Source organism: Myotis brandtii, unplaced genomic scaffold (assembly GCF_000412655.1).
Source record: "Myotis brandtii unplaced genomic scaffold, ASM41265v1 scaffold230, whole genome shotgun sequence".
In the NCBI taxonomy this organism is placed as follows: domain Eukaryota; kingdom Metazoa; phylum Chordata; class Mammalia; order Chiroptera; family Vespertilionidae; genus Myotis; species Myotis brandtii.
Window position 1 is genome coordinate 6,471,627 of NW_005358650.1, and position 20,392 is coordinate 6,492,018.

The 20,392-nt window shown below is 36.9% G+C and overlaps 1 protein-coding gene across 1 annotated transcript in view; it reads right to left on the reverse strand.

Moving 5' to 3' along the window:
• TMEM232 (transmembrane protein 232) overlaps positions 1–20,392 on the reverse strand; it is a 183,194-nt gene that overhangs the window by 102,639 nt on the left and 60,163 nt on the right. Inside the window, exons 8-10 of the mRNA XM_014539893.1 lie at positions 15,891–16,014; positions 14,300–14,549; positions 8,232–8,410 (exon numbers count right to left, since the gene is read on the reverse strand). Of these exons, the coding sequence (XP_014395379.1) occupies positions 8,232–8,410; positions 14,300–14,549; positions 15,891–16,014 (553 nt within the window). The remainder of the gene's footprint in view (positions 1–8,231; positions 8,411–14,299; positions 14,550–15,890; positions 16,015–20,392) is intronic.

Consider the following 20,392-nt stretch of genomic DNA (forward strand, 5'->3'; position numbering starts at 1 on the left):
TGACTCAATATGGGATACTGGCAATGGAATATGGAACTATCTACCACCACAGTGCTGAAGTCACGAGGATGAAAGAGGTGTGGCATGGTGGTCAAAAGCACCTGCTATATTACATACTCTTTTAAAAATTAGAATTCTAAGTTATTGACATCTAAAATACCTGTATTCCATGTACATCATTTAGGAAATGCTGCTCTGTTTGAAACTGTACTGTCATCTATATCTAGTTCTCCCTCCCACCACTCACCCCACCCCCAGCCCCACCTGGAACATAAAAGACAACATTTCCAGCCCCCTGCAGGACCAGTGCTGGTCAATAGACTAAGAGTAAAGTTACATATGTCACTTCCAAGCTGAGGCAGGAACAGTCTCTGCCAAACTCTTCATCTCTCTCTTCCCCTGCAGTGGCAACTCTTAATGTACCTGTTGAAATGGCTCCAAAAAGGAAGCAGACAGGATCCCTGAGTGACACTGGAAGAAACGACCCCAGTGAGCTGATTGACCTGCAATGGATTTGGGGTGAACAATAAATCAGTTTTTATGTGTTGATCCTTTAGAATTTAAGGCTTTGTTTATTACAGCAAAGCCCAGCCTATTCTCAACAACAGAACAGCCTTAGAGAAGCAAAAGTCATTGTAAATCTAGGGTATCCCTTACGCGGATATCTGATATGGGCAGCTGGTATTATAGCAGAAAACCAGGAGAGGATACAGAAAGGCTGAATTGTTGTCTGTGTTTTGTACTATAACTAACAGAGAATCATAAAGACAAGCGAAGAAAGGATCAAACCAGTGGCCCAAGCACTACATGGAAATGTCCTATTTCTGCAGGATGAGATGGTCAAGAGGGAGGTGTACCATTTGGTGAGGGCAGATATAAACAAGCTCTCCCTGAAAAGTCAGCGTCATCTGGGTTCTGTGCCTTGCTCTTGACTCTATGTGGACTCATTGATCTATAAAATATATACTTGTTGGCAGATAGATGTGAATGATTGAAGCAAGTCTCCTACCCATAGTTATTGTAATTTGTTTCCAGTACATTTTCCTATGAAAACTAGCTCTGAAATCTTGGCTCTGAAAACCTTGTTCAAATATTTTTCTGCTCCCTCTTTGGGAAATCTAATTGCACATATATCTGACTGAATTCATCCCATAGCTCATTAATGCTCTGTTAATATTTTAAAATTTTCATACTTTAATTTTTAGTGGTTTCTGTTGCTATGTCATGAAGTCCACTAATCACTTCTTCTGCCACATCTAATCTGTTAATCCCATCTATGTTTTTTAAAATGTCTACTTAAATTTTGAATATTTTGAATATAGTTATAACTATTTTAATCTCCTTGTATGATAACTGCAATATCTGTGTCCATTCTGGGTCAATTCTGATTAATCAATTATTCTCTTCATTATCAGTCATATTGTCCTGCCTATTAATTTTCAATTGGATGCTAGACATTGTGAATTATGGCTTGTTGGGTGTTGAATGTCTCTGTATTTCTATAAATATTCTTGAGCTTTGCTATGAGACACAGTTCAATTCCTTGGGAAGATTTTAGCTTTTCAGATCTTGCTTTTATTATTTGTTAGGCAGAACAAGGCAATTCTCAGTCTTAGGTTAATTACTCCCAATTATGAGGCAAGATCCTCCTGTGTACTCACTCCAATGCCTCATAAATCAGAGGTTCTCTTGTTTGGCTGGTGTGAACAGGCACTATTCCCAGCCCCATGTGAGCAAGAAGCACTGATACCTCTAATCCTTTGGGTGATTCCTTCCCTCACACCAGCTAGTTTCCTCACATGTGGGGGCTAATCAGTACTCAGCCAAATATTCAATAGGTACCCTCTTTAGGTCTTGCTATGTGAGCAATAAATACCCCTTACCTGCTTAAGTCACTGCTTTTCCTTGTTTTTGTGACTGTAGCTGAGCATAATCTTGACTCATATCCTTCTGTTCCCTTCCTTCATAGGTAACAACTTTGGTCAGTAGCATCCCCCAAACATAAAAAGCAGAAACAAGTCAGTTCTGTTTGGAGGACCCCCGCATCCCAGCTCCCATTAGGTTTGATAGAACTGATGTGAAAACAGAAACTCAGAAGTGGGAATTTTTATTTAAAGCAAGGTAATGAATGATTAGAAAAAACTACATTATGGCATGTTATTTATGTGTTAGACACTGGGCTAAGTGCTTTACATAAATTATCTCATTGAATTGTCAAAACTGCACTATGATGTAGGTACTTTTCTATTTATTTATGACAGGTTGCTGGATCATTAGAACTGATTTAGATACTATGGACATCACCATGAATCACACAAGCTACTTTTTAATCCATGAAATTACATTCTGGCAAGAGAGAAAGACAACAGAGAATAAATAAATAAAATAAAAATACAAGGCTATGAACAGATCTCTGAAGATCACTAAAATGTGTGATAAAGATAGAACGTGTTGCTTTAGATCAGGTTACTGTGGAAGGTGTCTCTGATGTGCCATTCAGGGCGAAATCTGAATGACAAGAGACAACCATGTGAAAATCAGGACATTCCAGTCAGAGGTCACAGCTAGGCTACATTGTGGCATGTTATTTATGTGTCAGACCCTGGGCTAAGTGCTTTACATAAATTATCTCGTTGAATTATCAAAACTGCACTATGATGTAGGTACTTTTCTATTTATTTATGACAGGTTGCTGGATCATTAGAACTGATTTAGATACTGTGGACATCACCATGAATCACACAAGCTACTTTTTAATCCATGAAATTACATTCTGGCATGAGAGACAGACAACAGAGAAGAAATAAATAAAATGAAAATACAAGGCTATGAACGGATCTCTGAAGATCACTAAAACGTGTGATAAAGATAGAACGTGTTGCTTTAGATCAGGTTACTGTGGAAGGTGTCTCTGATGTGCCATTCAGGGCGAAATCTGAATGACAAGAGACAACCATGTGAAAATCAGGACATTCCAGTCAGAGGTCACGGCTAGGACAAAGGTCTTAAGTTGAGTATAAGCATGATGGGTTCAAAGAACAGGGAAAAAAAAGCCAGTGTGGCTAGGGAGTGGAGAATGAGAGGAGACAAGGCTGAAGGTACTAGTAGGAGCTGAGTAAACCAAGATCAGGAATTTTTATTCCATTCCAAGTTCAATGCTTGAGCATTAGAGGGTTGTAAGCAAGGTAGTGCTATAATTTGATTTATATTTTACAGAATCAATCTTGCTGCTCTTCAGTGAATAGATATAATAAGCAAGAATGGAAGTAAGAAAATGAATTAGGAAGCTTCGCAGCTGTCCAGAGGATGAAAAGACTCAGCTGGGATATGATGATAGTGAAGATGGAGGGATGGAGATGAAATTGGAGCTGGGATTTTTAGAGCTTGTTCATGGGTTGACTATGAGCTATGAGAGAGGAGAATCAAGAATTGCTCAGGAATTTGGCTAAGGAATTATCACCCCATTTTATACATGAAAAGACAGAGAGAGACTATCTATGAGAGAGATGCACACCTTACCAATGGTTATAAAATGACCTTATAATGTATTTATTTATTCATTCAACCAATATTTGTGAGATACAACAGAATTCACAGTTGTAGAGGAGAAAGAGTATATAAATAATCACACACACATGTACAGACACACAGAGAATATTTTACTTCCTTATTAAAGTGCTTAAAAGAATCTGAAATTTAAACTCAGTCTTTATAACCCAAAGCTCATACTATACCTCATGTTACAGTTGCCTGAATTTACTAGGGTTTGAAAGAAGAAACCCAGGAGTCAGGACTGTGTAGACCCTCCCTGCCACCCCACTTAGCCCACCCTATTCTGTGCTTGGGTTCTTGTCATCAGATGCAAGTAACTCAATTTTTTTCTTTTAATCTTTCTCCTCACATGCTCCATTGGTGATTATTGAAAGCGTCTTGGCAAACACTTACTGAATACCTACTAAGTGTCAGGCACTGGGATGGTCACTAGAAAATAAAAAATGAGTAAGAGCCCAGCCAATGTTGCTCAGTGGTTGAACGTTGACCTATGAACCAGGAGGTCATGGTTCAATTCCAGTCAAGGGCACATGCCCGGGTTGTGGGCTCGATCCCCAGTAGGGGCTGTACAGGAGGCAGCCAATCAATTACTCTATATCTATAGAGGGAATAATCGAGTTCATAGAATTATGCCCACTTTACAGCTAAGGGAACGAAGGCACATAAAATTTGAGTGATGAATCTACTGTGCAATTCTCACAACACACATGGAGTGTGGGGTGAGGAGAAAGAATGTAACCTTGAATCTGGGAAAGCCTGGACTTTTCTATTAATTAGCATTCCCTTAGGGCATAAGGTAACTAGGAAAATTAAAAATATAAAAAGAACAACTCTGCCAACTAAATACTGAAGTAATTAGATGGAAGTCAATATTAACCAGCTTCTGTGATTGCAGGGACCCAAAGGCAAGGATTCAGAAAACTCTGCCACTTAGCAATTTTGTAGACTTGTGGCCTAGAGGCAAGGGTATGACATAGGAATTAATTCTTTGCCAGCTGACTAGTTGCTCGGTATTTCTCCAACAGGTTTAGACCCATCCCAGCCAAAACCACGTGGATGTTGCAGACAATCACTAGTTAAATGCTCGGTCTGCCGAGGAAGCTCATTGTTTCAGGGAACAGAGCCCCCTACCCTGCACACACACACACAATCAGTAAAGGGTGTTTTTCCTACTTTTGACCTTGGCTACCACTCTGATCACCACTCTCAATGTAGCTGACATTAAATTCATTTCTGCAACTGGATAGAGTAATGGAGTTCAAGGGCAGTTCTTCAGGGAGTAGGTGGAGCCCTCCAGCCAGAACAGACCCATGAATCTTCCTTAGACTCTTCTTCCTGTTCCACAACCTTAAGCAGTCCCTCACCCAGTAATGTTGGCTTTACCTCTGTGCCCCATCCCTTGCCCACCCACCAGTGTTCATTTCCATCTTCAACTTCCTGAGCTGCAACAGCTTTACTTGGATCTAGCTTCTAAAAAATATTTGCTATGTCTGATTAAGTGACTTATGAATATCAAATGTAGTTATCTATAGATATTTACTAAAATTTTGAAGAAGAAAAGACTACCTTATACCAAATTATTAGCCCTGAAAATATCCATATAAATAGAATCCTAATTGTGGAAATGACAAATTTGAGTTGGTTTATTTACTTACAGAATAATCCATTTGAGATGTGAAGTGGCATATAAAAATAGATTTTAAAACAGCAGGAAATAATATAAATAATTGAAAATGTCATGAAAACAGAAAAACAGGCAAAAAGAAAACAGTAAGACTGAGTGAAATGAATACATAGCGTTCTCTATTTCTGTTAGAAACTGGTCAAAACTTTGAATCATTTTTTTAAGCTCCAGCAAATCGCTTATACAAAATCAGTAATAAGGTTTGAAGAGTACATGAAACTGAGGAGGATTTATTTCCTAAATCCTAAAAAGGTGATATTGGGTGATATCGTGGTCATCTCTGTAATAGGTACAATAACTGTCTTTATTTCTATTTCTTTCTGTGCTCCTCAATTCAAAACCAAGGGACAAGCTGAAGCACAGTTGCATAAAGGAAAGTCCATGAAATCCAAAACAATGTAGTTCACCTGTTCCACAACCTTAAGCAGTCCCTCACCCAGTAATGTTGGCTCTACCTCTGTGCCCCATTCCTTGCCCACCCACCAGTGTTCATTTCCATCTTCAACTTCCTGAGCTGCAACAGCTTTACTTGGATCTAGCTTCTAAAAAATATTTGCTATGTCTGATTAAGTGACTTATGAATATCAAATGTAGTTATCTATAGATATTTACTAAAATTTTGAAGAAGAAAAGACTACCTTATACCAAATTATTAGCCCTGAAAATATCCATATAAATAGAATCCTAATTGTGGAAATGACAAATTTGAGTTGGTTTATTTACTTACAGAATAATCCATTTGAGATGTGAAGTGGCATATAAAAATAGATTTTAAAACAGCAGGAAATAATATAAATAATTGAAAATGTCATGAAAACAGAAAAACAGGCAAAAAGAAAACAGTAAGACTGAGTGAAATGAATACATAGCGTTCTCTATTTCTGTTAGAAACTGGTCAAAACTTTGAATCATTTTTTTAAGCTCCAGCAAATCGCTTATACAAAATCAGTAATAAGGTTTGAAGAGTACATGAAACTGAGGAGGATTTATTTCCTAAATCCTAAAAAGGTGATATTGGGTGATATCGTGGTCATCTCTGTAATAGGTACAATAACTGTCTTTATTTCTATTTCTTTCTGTGCTCCTCAATTCAAAACCAAGGGACAAGCTGAAGCACAGTTGCATAAAGGAAAGTCCATGAAATCCAAAACAATGTAGTTCAAGTAGATAGCTCTCTGATGATCTTTTCCCATGAAAAAAAAAATATTTTAAAATCTAGAGGGGAAAAAACGGATAGTCTTTGTCAGAGCACAGCTAGAGCACTGCTCAGCACTCCTGCTCTGAGTTGCTCTGAGTCCATATATTCTTCTAAATTCTTCTCAACTACACCAGGGCAGGTCCTCTCAAACCCTGCCCACTGTACTAACTGTAGGGAACCTAGTCCAAGTTCCTGCCTGTGGCTGGAACTCCTAGGATGCTGGATCTTAGACAGAGAAGCATGAGAGGCTGTGGGTATAAGAATGAGTCTTTATTGCAGAGGCCATATAGTCGTCAGACAAAACAACTCCTTCACAGCAAGTCCTGTACAGGCAGGCGGCCAGATACTGGCTGGTTAACATGTACATCTTTCCCACAAAGCAGCATTAGTCTCTGTACCCACAGCTATTATCTGAGCAGCCGCATGCTGCCCCCTGGACTCACCACCTCACATCATAGTGGCACCTAAGCTCTCTGCCTCAGTAGCTTCTCTAGCCTCTTTGGCTCAGCAGCTTCTCCTGTCTCTCATGCCCAGCACACTGGCTGCTCTCTGTAGCCTCACATAGTAACTACCTCCGAGCTTCTCTCCTAGCTCCAGCTCTCCAGCTTTATCTGAGCTCTCTTCTCCTCCCTTTGGCTGGTCAATGACAGGTATTATACTCCTTAGACAAAGAAGGCCACATGCCAATAGTAACATCATTCATTTTGGCTACAGAAGAGATCGCTGTACATCTGCACATAGTCCTTGGATCTGTGTATGGTATCTTAACCTTGAACATTCTGATTATGAGTCCCAGGCTTAGAGTGGCCTTGACTATCTGGTGCACTCTAAACAGGGTCCCCACAGTCTTCCATATTCCAAATCAGACTTATGATTAAAAATCAGAGTTGAATATTTTGTTTTCTGCTAAGAATCTAGAATGTAGCTACTCTGTATAGCCAACAACCCATCCATATGCTTTGATGATCAATAGGCAGAGTGGATTTCTTATTTGTTCTTCTCATTCAACATTAATTCATACCCATAATTATTATTAGAAAACAGAGCATTAAGAGCATTAGATTAATTGCATCTGTGAAAGCTAGAAAGAACCAGAAATATTTAGTGACATTGGGGAGAAAAGTGTGTGTAAAGATAACAAACAAATTACCCTGGCTCAAAATAAGACACAGAGAAGAAAAATATTGTTTGGCATAGTTTTGAAATATAGGCTACCATATGAATAAAGCATCACTAGAAAATAATATTTGTATTTTATGAAAAATAGATATCTCATTTCATAATGATTTTCTTTGATGTCATTCAAATAGAACTAGAAAAAAACAAGAACTTGTACAATACATTTTTAACTTTAAAGAAAATTAACTTATTGTTAGTGAGTCCAAATTTGCAATTTATATTGTCTAATGCTGGAAAGAAAAAATACATACATATAAATAAGAAAACTAAATAATTTATTATCCAAATGGAGACTCTTTTGAGAGTGAATTAATTCACTACTAATAAGGAAGCTGGAAAATTAGGCACAGACCCTGGTTAACCTTTGCAATTGGAATGCATGGTAAATGTTTCTCAAAGGCACAAGCCCAAAGTAGCACAATTACTCTTCCTAAAAATCAACTCCTGTCTTCAAGCTATTTAATCAGAAGATTGCCTACCCTCTTATCTTTAACTAAAAATAGTTCAGCATTAAAATTTAAAAATCATGTTCTCAACTGTGTCACTGATGCTCACTGAATGTGGACATTCCTTTCTCCTTAGATAGAAATACCCATTTACTCCCAGTGTTTATCTTACCTCAGCTATATTTAGTGCATTATGGATCCGCTCATCTTTTTCATGATTCTTTGTTTTCTGTAATGTTTGCCATATAACATTTCTAAGTCCATCCTGTTCCTCATCTCCTCGAAGTTCCCATGACATTTTCACCAGGTTGTACACTAAGTCGTAGTATCCAATCCATATGACTTCATCACCTGTTTAAAAAGAAATATTCTGCCCTAGCCAGTTTGGCTCAGTGGATAGAGCATTGGCCTGCAGACTGAAGGGTCCCGGGTTCAATTCTGATCGTGGGCGCGTACCTCAGTTGCAGGCTTCTCTCTGGCCCAGGCCCTGGTAGGGGCTCATGCAGGAGGCAACCAATCGATGTGTTTCTCTCACATCAATATTTCTCTCTGTCTTTCCTCTCTCTTCTACTCTCTCTAAAAATCAATGGAAAAATATCCTTGGGTGAAGATTAAAAAAAAAGAAATATTCTTTGAGAAGATAATAATTTTATTCATAATACTAATATAGAAAAAGAATGAACTGATTTTATGAGCTTTGCAGTCTTCACTGCTTTTACTTCTTTAATTTTAAAAGATCGCATATTCTTTTAAAATTGCTAACCATATGAAAAAAAATGAACTGCACCTAATACCAAACCTCATAAATTTCAGAGTTAAACAGGTAAATTGGAAACTAGGTACTAAAAAAATCTTTGGAATTCAAGTAAAGAGGAATTTGTTCAAGGCAATATGAATACTTAGACCACCATGGTGAATTTTTATAATAAATCAGAAAACAGGAGAAAAATCATTGGCTATTATAAGAATGATCAAAATCTATGAAACATAGCATTTGAACCAAGAAGAAAACTTTGAAAACAATGTTGGAAGCAAACAAAAATTTCTGATCTAATTATAGGCTGTACGATTTTTTTTTCCTAATAACAGATACATAAGTCTACTGAAATAATGGAAAGAAAGTAATGAATCCAGGAGAGAAAATGAAGTCTAAGACATTTCTAAAACTTATATACCAATTAGCATTTTATATAAATTATACAGTTCTACTTTTAAAATATGCATTCTCTTACAGAAAAAAATAAGTTTCACTTTACTCTTTATTTTGATGGTATATTGCTATGCAATACTATTCAGGAAAAGAGAATTCTAATTTAGGTAGTAAAGGGATAAATAAATTTGGAGAATGAAATAATAGAGTCTTAAAGGGAATATGAACTTAATTAGCCATGATAATAGTGAGTACAACTGAAGTGGGTAAGAAAGTAAGAGGAAGAAAAGGTTCAGAAATGGAGATGAAGGAGTTTTTAAGCCAAATAAATTCTGTATTGTACTTTCACCCCAAATTCTGGTGATAGTCCATGTGATATTGGAGCTCATCAATGCCCTTCTTGAAAAGTCACAATCTGAAAAGTCACAATCCTCAACTTTTCCTAATTCAATCTAGAATTTTATAATCCAGGCTAATAATCATCACCACTATTATTATAACTAGAATACTTGGGCATACCTACTAGATGCCCTTATTCTAGTCCTCATTAGAATCCTGCTATGTAGACCATATTATATTTAGAATAATAGAAGAGAACATGTGAGCTTCAAGTTGGTTCGAAAGTTCCTAGCATCATGCAGCTGATGCATGATGGAGCCAGGTGAAGGCTGGTCTAATTGTGTCCCATTGAAGCACAGCCTCTCCAGTTCAAATAAGTAATTTTCTTTCCAATCCCCACCTTCTACTCCGCTCATAGGAAAGAAAGAGACTAGAAGGTAGAAGGAAGAAGTGGAAGAGAAAGTACTAGTATGTACACATTTTGGAAATGAAAGAAAACATATGTCCAGCCTCCAAACTTAAGACACTTTCTACTCTTTCTGTTGTCTCTTATACTATAGGAGAGAAAGTATAAGCTGCAAATATGAGGCTATAATTAAGTGGCCAAATCTCTTTTATTTTTCATTTTAATTTATTAGGATGACACTGGTTAATAAAATTATATAGGTTTCAAGTATAAAATGCTATATAATTCATCAACTGTATACTGTATATGTGTGAAATTAAACTAAAAAAAACAGACTTATAGATACAGTAAACAGGTTGACAGTTGTCAGAGGGGAGGGAGATTGGAGGGCTGGGTGAAAAAGGTGAAGGGATTAAGCAAAAACAACAACAATAAACTCATAGACAGACAACAATATGGTGATTATCAGAGGGAAAGGGGTTTGGGGGAGGTAAAAGAGGATAAAGGGAGAATAAATGGTGATGGAAGGAGACTTGACTTTGGGTGGTGGTCAATATTTTTAAAATATAATTTTCACTCATAAAAACTTTATTAGTTAAAACTAGTACACTGCTATATTTGAAGTTATTTAGAGAGAATGATGTCAGCAAATAGGTGGGATAGAAAGTTCCCCCATCCTCATCCTCTCACAGAAATATAATTTGGCAGTCACCCATGAACAAATATGCCTTTTGGGGAAACCTTGGGATTCAGGTAGGAGGTTGGGAAACTCCAATGGAAGCCAAGACTGAGAAGGGCCACTTTGATAAGGCATGTCTGGACCCAGGTATCAGGCCTGACGCCAGTGATGTAGTCCAGCTGTGGACCTGGAAGTACCCCTGACTCCTGTGAACTCAGCTCCAGCCCTGCTTGTCCAGTCCTGCCACTAACCCTATCCACCAAAGGACCCAGGAGCACCCATGCCTGTTGGTGCTCTTGGTACGTGGACACTGACTGTGGACACTGAAGCAGCTCTGTGACCTGGCCCAGCCTCACTCTTCCATAATCCAGAGGCAGCTCTGTCCACCCAAGAACCCACCCATAAAGAACCTACCCTTGGACCTGGCAGGAGGCGGCTCAGGAACCTAGTGGGACCCAAATCCATTTGCACTCCTGGTAACAGGCATGAGATCTGCAGACCCAGAAGCGGTCCCATAACCAGGCACTAGCCCAGTTCAACCACAGTCCTGGAGGTGGTCCCATGTTCTCAGGGACCCAGCAAAGACCAATCTCATCATGCGCACTGACTCCCAGCAGAGAGGTTGATATAAGCATCGAGAAGGTAGAGGAATATAAAGAGGATCTCAAATTGAGCTGAAGTGGAGAGTTCATATTAGAAATGGGTAAGGTAAAACAACTAAAAATAAATGGAATCAGATTAAATGGTAGATGTTTGAGCAAAAGAGTAATGTTATATTTGTTCAAAAAAATGTTATATCTATTCAAGCAATAAACAGAGTTTTATGGGCTATTTTAGCTCTTTACTGTGATGAGCAGCAGAAGATTGGAGATTAAAGGAGAAACCTAAGACATTGTGGAGAAGATCTGAGAAGACTTCTTAGGAAAAGAAGGAATGAAGTGTAAAGAAAAAATACATTTTTAAGCTCAGAAAATTGAAATAATAATGAAATCACTTGCATAAATGGAATTATGTAGAAGAGCCTAACTGGAAGAAAGAAGAAAAATATTATTTGGAAACTGACATGGTAGAGTGTGAGGGTAATCTAATTTTTAGTGTCCTGTAGCTTGTCATAAAATTATAGCTAATTTTCAAGTAAAATAGCAAAATGAAAGTATGGATTTTTAACTAGAAAAAATAAGGCTTGAACTAAATATGAATAAAGAAATAATGAGTATTTAATAACTGAGGAATTATGAAACTCTGAAATAAAAAAGTAGTTTTTAAACAATACAATAAGTAAAAATGCTGTGGATTTTAACCAAGTTATAAATTTATAGGCTCCCAAATTCTTTATATTCAAATGAATGATTAATAAAAATATATCCAAACCACTTTCCTTAATATACTTCAAATTATTTTTTATGGAGGAACAATATTTTATAAGCCTACAATATTTGAATCATTGAACTGAATATGGTTTGCTTTTAGACTCCACAAGACCAGTGATGAGCCCATAAAATATATTCTGAGAACTGTTCTCAAAACTCAAAAAAAATTTAAAATGCCATTGATTTTAAAAGTGAGCAGTTCACCTGTTGATTATGAATAATATTTGGTGGAAGAATCTATTACATCCAATTGATTGACAGTTAACAAAGAAAAAAAAAACCCTTCTAAAAACAGATGGGATGTGTTACAGCTGTCATAAAAGGTAGAGTGCATTCTAACATGCACATCTAGACATTTGCCTAGAAGCGTGCCTGCTATGAAACTCTTCAACCAGGGACCAAGCTGTAGCATAAGGCACTCTTCTGTTCTGCTTTGAGTGACCCTGTGGCAGCTATCAAAGATGTCACTTTAAATATACTGAGAGAAAATGTGTCTCTTTGCAGCTAAGCAGACAGTAACAAAGCTGAACCAAAATAAAATTCTTAATCTTGAAAATTTATTAAGAAGCGGTGATGTTTGAAAACCAATATTATGATTCTTTTTGTTGTAGCTCTATTTTAGTGTTTGAACTCCTTGGAAGCCTTTAATTTCTAGTCTAGATGTTTACATTTCACATATACAGTGATTATAAAATATGAATATTTCTATTTATATAAATGAATATAAATAAGTACATACAGCCTTTATAATTTTGACAAATCTAATTTGACACCACAAATTCAAATGTATTACTGAAAGGTAACTTGAATGTAAGATGTTGTTTAAAACACTGTCTTTATGAAATGCCATGATGTAAAGTGGAAGGAACTAGATCAATGCCAAGAAACCAATGGACAAGAACCAGTCAGCAAGCCAGACATTTAACAAGTATTTAATAAGTCAATGTTATGTGGCAACCACTGTCCTATATACAAAGAAAAAAAAAAGTTTCCCAGCCATTGTGGTTCTAGTGATTGAACACATGTGAAAGATTTTCAACTTGCCTGTCCCATTCAATTCCTGGTCAGGGCACGTGTCCAGGTTGCTGGCTTGATCCCCAGTAGGAGTGTGCAGGAGGCAGCCAAACGATATCTCTCATCATTGATGTTTCTATCTCTCTCTCCCCCTCCCTTCCTCTCTGAAATCAATAAAAAAATATATTTTAAAAAAAGAAAAAGACAATGTTATTACTTTCAGGACACAATATCTAGTTAAGAAAGTAAACAGAACAATATCAGTTCATAATGAGTTTAAAAAAAAATAATAGAAGATGGTAATGTAACCAACAATGACTAGGAGAAGAAAACTACTATGGACATAGAGAGAAAGACTACCATGAGAAGATGATATTCAAGCTAAGATCTGATGAAAACTAGTTAACCATCCAAGGAAATGGGGAAAACTGTACCCAGCATAGGGGATAGATGATGCAAGGTCTTTGGGCCTAGAATATTATGATAGTGTAGAGAAGCAAAAATCTTGCAATTATATTTTAAATTTAGTAATTTGTTTAATTACATAATAAATCCACTGTGACTAATTGATCATCTACTATATGCCAAATACTATACTATATGCTGGATTAAATATAAATATAATTCAGACATGATTCTCCAGTCTTAATTATCTCATAATTTAATGGAAGTGAGAGTCATATACATAACAGGCCATAATAACACCTACTACAACCATATTCATAAAGAAAAGTTTTAGTCAACCTAAAAGGACACTTTTGAATGTATATTGTCCCTATAGTACCATTTTAAAAATAAAAGTTTTTTATTTTTATAGCCCCCATAAACAACAGTAGCAAAACAACCTTTAGTCTTGAGACACCAAACTGGTATATTTTGATAGAGTATGAGATCACATAAGTGAAGAATGTACTAAATTATGTGATATATTGAAGAGAAATTTTCTGGGTGGGAAAAGAACAAGAGAAACAGTCGATGCCTAGAGAAGATAGATGAGAAGTCCTTATGTGAAAAAGAAAAAAACAAACTTATGCACATTTCATAAGTTTGCCCAGATCAACTTTTGTTTTCAAGGAATATAATTTGAATCATAAATCAACTGACTCTATATTTCAGTTGTTTTTAAATTATTGATCAAAAATTTCCATTTTATAAAATATTCCTAAATTTATAGAAAGCCCTACTGAATTTAAAATTATTTCCAACTTTAAAATGCTAACATTTTGTGAAAGGAAGACATTTTTTAAATATTTCTTATCAAATCCAAAAATAATTTACTTACAATTATCTGACATTTTTGAAGAGAAATAGTCCAAAAGGCCTAAAAAACTTGTTTCCCTCAGTTCTGGCTGTTCTTCTGATTTGTCCAATGGTAAAATATATTTTTTTGAACTTTTACAGTCACAGAAACCAATAAAAGCAGTTTTTCTCAAATTAGAAATGGCTGCATACAAACAAATTTCTGTAAGAATTGTTATATAGATGGAGACAATAATCCAGGCCCAGGAAAAATCAACAGAGCCATTTTCTTTCTAAAATAAGGAAATAGCTATTAGATAATCCAAACATATTCTGTTATAACAAGAACAATATACTGTATTTATAAGAAATATCTTCAAATTTTATAGAGTTGTTAAAAGAATATAATCTAATATTTCTAAATGTACTTATTAAGAGGCAGATTTTACATAGATAGAATGCATAAAATCTAATTCAAAGAATATAAAATACATGCAGCTAACTAGTATATGCAGAACAACTTTTCAACTTCATTAGTAATCAATGGAATATAAATTAATCCAATGAGATACTATTGTCCATATCATATTTTAAAAGAATATTTTTATGTAAAGCTCAATTCTAAATTTTAGTCCTGAATAGACAAGATTCTCTGGAGTGTGTGCTTATCAAATCTTAAGATAATTTAAGATACATTAATCTGATCTTGCTCAGAAAGGAAATTAAGTGAGTCATATCAGAAAAACAAAACAAACAAAAAAAAAACAACCATGGCACTTTTACACATTTTTCATAGGAAAGGAGGAAACATATTTTCTGGAAAGAAATTTGGACATCTACCCTAAGAATGTAAAAGTGTAATTTATTAAGCTATTCTAAAGAAATAGTCATAAATGAAAATAAAGATTTTATATATGAGAATTTGTTTAACATCATTTGTAATTAATTGTGATTAATTATAAACAAACTCAATGCTTAACAATAAATGATTAAATGATCACATCTCCACTAAAATGTAAATTTTAATAAAACCTAACAACAATAAAAATGTTTTAGAGTCCTAGCTGGTTTTGCTCAGTGGATAGAGGATCGGCCTGCGGACCAAAGGGTCCCAGGTTTGATTCATGTCAAGTGCACGTACCTTAGTTGCAGGCTCCTCCCTGGTCAGGGCTCACAGGAGGCAACCAATCAATGTGTTCCTCTCACATTGATGTTTCTCTCTGTCTTTCCCTCTCTCTTCCACTCTCCTTAAAAATCAATGAAAAATATCCTAAGGTGAGGATTAACTACAACAAAAAATGTTTTAGATATATTTTAAATATTTTTAAAGGGGAAACTAAATCATATATAACCATATGATTTCAAGTTTGTTATAAAATTTAAAGTCCCTCTCATGTATGTGTGTGTGTATGTGTCAAGACATATCTATTTCTATAGCTCTATTTCGATCTACATCTATATCTATCAATCCATACTGGGATATAAGAATTTAGTTCTATATTTAATTAAAATTATTATTTCAAAGTTATGCTCATTATAAGCCATAATATGGTATACAATTTAAACAGTGCCAAATTTTTTTTTGTTTCTATTTGTCTTTTTTTGCACACCAAAATTAATAAATATACTGTTACCTGATTCTGAACAGACATAATGGTTAAAAGAAAATCTCTCATTATGTCCATTAAAGTTTTCAAGCAGGCCATGTTTAATTTGGCAGCCTCCCCAAGGACCAACAAAGCCAGTGCAGAATCCATCCTAAAAATGTTATTAACAAAACACAGACTTTAATGTACAATAAAGTTTTTAATGAAAAAAAAAGTATTTGGCCAGAAGAGAGGAATACCTTGGATTGCAAGATACATTACTTTCAATAAAGACTAGTATTGCTTCACAAATATAATATTCATCTACCAATAAATTATAATTACGAAAAAACAAATATTGGTTCATACTGTTTATAATAAAAATCTGCAGGAAAGAGTCACATTTTAGCCAACCTAGAAATGAATAGTACTTAAGAACTTAGGAATTGAAAATACTGTTAAATAGCTGACAATGAGTAGAAAAACTAGATACATTATAATAAATCAACATAATTTTATAAATATGATCCAAAAATAAATTTAATACATAAATCATAAATACATAAATCATTCTATAAGGAGGAGATAGACATTTTAAATAATGATTTAACCATAATTTTATCAGAAACTCAGGTTTAGCCTGCCTGGCATGGCTCAGTGGTTGAGCATCGACCTATGAACCAGGAAGTCACAGTCAGTGCATATGCTGGGGTTGGGGGCTCGATCCCCAGGAGGCAGCCAATCAATGATTCTCTCTCATCATTGATGTTGCTATTTCTCTCTCCCTTTCCTTTCCCCTCTGAAGTCAATAAGAAATATGTTTTTAAAAAAAGAAAGAGAAACTCAAATTTAGATTAAGAGGCCAGAAAGGGGAGGACTGATATAAATAAACTAGAGGCCTGGTACACAAAATGTATGCACTCGGAGGCAGGGGTCCCTCAGCCTGGGCTACGCCCTCTTGAGGGGAGTATGCCTAAGCCCCTAAGCCATCAATCGGATAAGCGCTGCTGCAGAAGTGGGCAAGGCTCCCACCACCGCTGCTGTGTTAGCCAGCTTCTGGCTGAGCAGCGCTCCCTCTATGGGAGCGCACTGACACCAGGGGACAGCTCCTGCATTAAGCGTCTACCCCCTGGTGGTCGGTGTGCATCATTGCGACTGGTTGTTCCGCCGTTTGGTCGATTTGCATATTAGGGTCTTATTATATAGGACTAGTGGCCCAGTGCACGAAATTCATGCACGGTGGAGAGGGGATTCCCTCAGTCCAGCCTACACCCTCTCCAATCAGACAACCCTCTCGCAATCTGGGACCGCTGGCTCCTAACCACTCACCTGCCTGCCTGCCTGATTGCCCCTAACTGCCTCTGCCTTGGCCCCCACCACCATGACTTTGTCCGGAAGGAAGTTGGACATCTGGAAGATGGCCGGTCGACCCAGTCTAATTAGCATATTATCCTTTTAGTAATATAGATAGATTATATAGGATAGGATTGCTTAAATGGGGGGAAAAGCTTTTTTCAGCAGGATGAGATGCTCTTGGCAGACAAAAATACATAATCCCTATATCTGGACTGATAGCCATATGCACTATACTGCCAAACTGGTCATTAAAAAATTGAACCGCTTTCTTACACCTTACACCAAACAGCTGTTGCCCTTAAAACCCCTCCTCAGCCCACACCTTAGGTTCTGCCTTCCTAGTTCACCCAGATTAGGTTCTGATTGGTCGGTTTCTATGCCAGTCAGCGCCAAAAGCTCCGCCTGCTAGGCAGCCATTGGCTACTGGCACTTCACCCAGATTTGGTTCTGATTGGTCAGCTTCTATGCCAGTCAGCATCTCCAGGCCTATCTCTGGGCCTGATCAAAGAGCAGGGCTGATCAGCAGCAGCGGAGGCCCGGAGAGAAACAGAGGCGTGGCTGCTGGCAAAGCCCAGAGAGAAAGAGAGAGGCAACTGCTGATCAACAGCTGCCATGGAGGCTGCGGATCAGACCCTGCCTCTGTCTCTACAGGCCTCTCTCTGGGTCTGATCCGCAGCCCCCTCAGCAGTCAGTGCTGGGTTGCTGCGCCATGGCAACCCAGCACTGACTTCGGTGTTCGGTGGAACCTTAGGTCGTTGTGGATGTTATGGACCCTGGCTCTTTATATCTATAGATTAGTCTCAATCTTCATTGAACATGGAGAAGAGGGCAGTCAGCATTTCATTCTTGACTGTGAACATTTAGGAAAACTAGTTTAAAGACTGTATTTATTGTGCCAGTGCTTGATATTTGATACCCAGAAGAGATGGACTATATGAAAAGCCAGGCTTTAGCATGTCTGCTAAAAGGATTCTTTCTCCTGCTTACAGAATTTCATTTTTGAAGCTCCAGAGAAGAATGTGGAGAATATAGGCGATGACTTCTGTCTCGTCAGAGAAGGCATAGGTAGGCCACTGATTGTTTTCTTCCATTCAGCTCTACCAGGCACTTCTCTGACTGTGTTGGTAGTAATTAATTACAGCTGCAGGAACTCTTGTTCTTTTGTTAAAATTGTGTCAAGTTGTGAGACCCTAATTTGGGCTGCAACCCCTGTGCCAGGAAAAATAGTTCTTATTAAATAATTTTAAGTAGGAGAATGGTATAATCACATTTATGTTGCAGCCCTGGCAGCAGAGTCTGACAGATTATGGAGAAGAAAAATTAAGGCAAAGAAATCAATTAATAAGCTACAAGAGTCATGAGACAATAATGGCCCAAACCAAGATTGTGACAGTGGCAGTAGAGAGCAGGGGACAGTTCTGAAATGTAGTGGCTAAGCTGTCTAATTTGGTTAACTTGAGCAGAAGACATGTGTCAGGTACTGAGATGGAAATTCTTTAGGCAGGACTCTATCTGGAAAAAAATTAATTCAGATATGAACTAGCAGGAAATGAAATATTATGGGATGATGAGTGTATCAAAAGTATTTTCATATTACTTATCTTATTTAAATACCCCCAAAGCCCTTTGGGGTGACTATTATTTCTATTTAACTGCTAAACAGACTGTTCAGAGGGGTTATGTGACATTCAAAATTAGGTAGCAAAAAACAGGACTAAAACTCAGGTCTTCTGATCTAAGGTTGAATTTTTTTCACGGTACTATAATACAGCAAAGCATAATTGATATATTTACCCTAGATAGAGACTAAATGTTTATATTTAGCTCAGAGGATCAAAGGATCAATAAGAAATCCAGGAAATAAATTAGAAAAGTGGACCTACATTGGCATCTTACCTCATGAATAATGAGAAACATTATTAATGAAAACTTTGTTTGAATGCTGTTAGACTGTCACATAAACATAATAATCACTGAGGATCATAAAGACAATGTGGATATCAGTTATCTAGCCAGAAGTAAAAGGCTTCTTGCCTATGCAAAGCAGTTGATTCTTTGATCGATTCATGTCGATGCAAACACAAATACTGTACATCTGAAAAACACTATGTCAACGTAATTTTAAATTGTCAAGCTTATTTTGGAATACATGCATGGGGCGCATTAAATCGGCTATTTTGCTTTTGGAGATATAATTTTATTTTATACTGCTCTACTGAAATGCCATGCTGCACTTCTTAGCAATCATCATTGGCTAATAATTCAATTATAAACACAATTCATTATTTTCATGTTGGATTAGAAAGCCCTTTGTACTGGCTTAAGCTATCTCACCAGAGCAAATAGGGCAGTTTATAAAAGGCCAAACCACAAGATGGAGCATTGAGAGGATGAAGCGTCATATAAAGTGTAACCATATTAAATGGAAATCTGCTTTACAGCAAGCTGCTTATCTGCAGTTCAGGGCTGCTAAACTTCCAAGGTAAAGGTTGGTGCATGGCAGCTGGGAGGGGCTCACGGATTCTCCTTTTCTCTACTTCTTCACCCCGGTTTATAATTTATTGTCTTCAGTGCACTTCCTTTCCTTGTTCCCCCCGCCCAACCCTCATAGAGCGGAGGTTGCTCTAATTCTGAGTCCTCCTTTGAGTCATTTCATGGATTCAGGCTTAGCTGAAACCACATACTTCCATTTCTTTCCGTTTGTGTTGTGTGATCTTTATAAAAGGGGTTAAGAGAAGTCTGGAAGGCACATGCATGATGGGATACCCACTGAGGGCAGAAATGGGCAGAGGAGAACTACTCACCTGTATGGACACCAGCAATTTTTGCCAATATTAATAGCATTTCTTCTAATCGATCAGTTGAATGGTCTCCCTCTGCATTTTAAATCTCTGAACATTTATTCATCACTATGGTACTTATTTTACATAGTATTTTACATGTAAAATAAAATTACTCCTGTTAATACTCACTTGGCCTTGAACTTCAGGTACTAAACCAAAGATATCTTCTGCCACATGTCACAATTCTAAGGCTAACTGGTCCAGCAAATCCTGACAGTCTTAATTTACTATCAAGGTCTGATGCCCCAACATTTCTATTTCATTCTAAGCATACTTAGTTCATTTTCTCCATTGTCACATGTTCCCAATCTTAGGAGTATGTGAGACCATGTAAAGGCATTTCTGATTTGA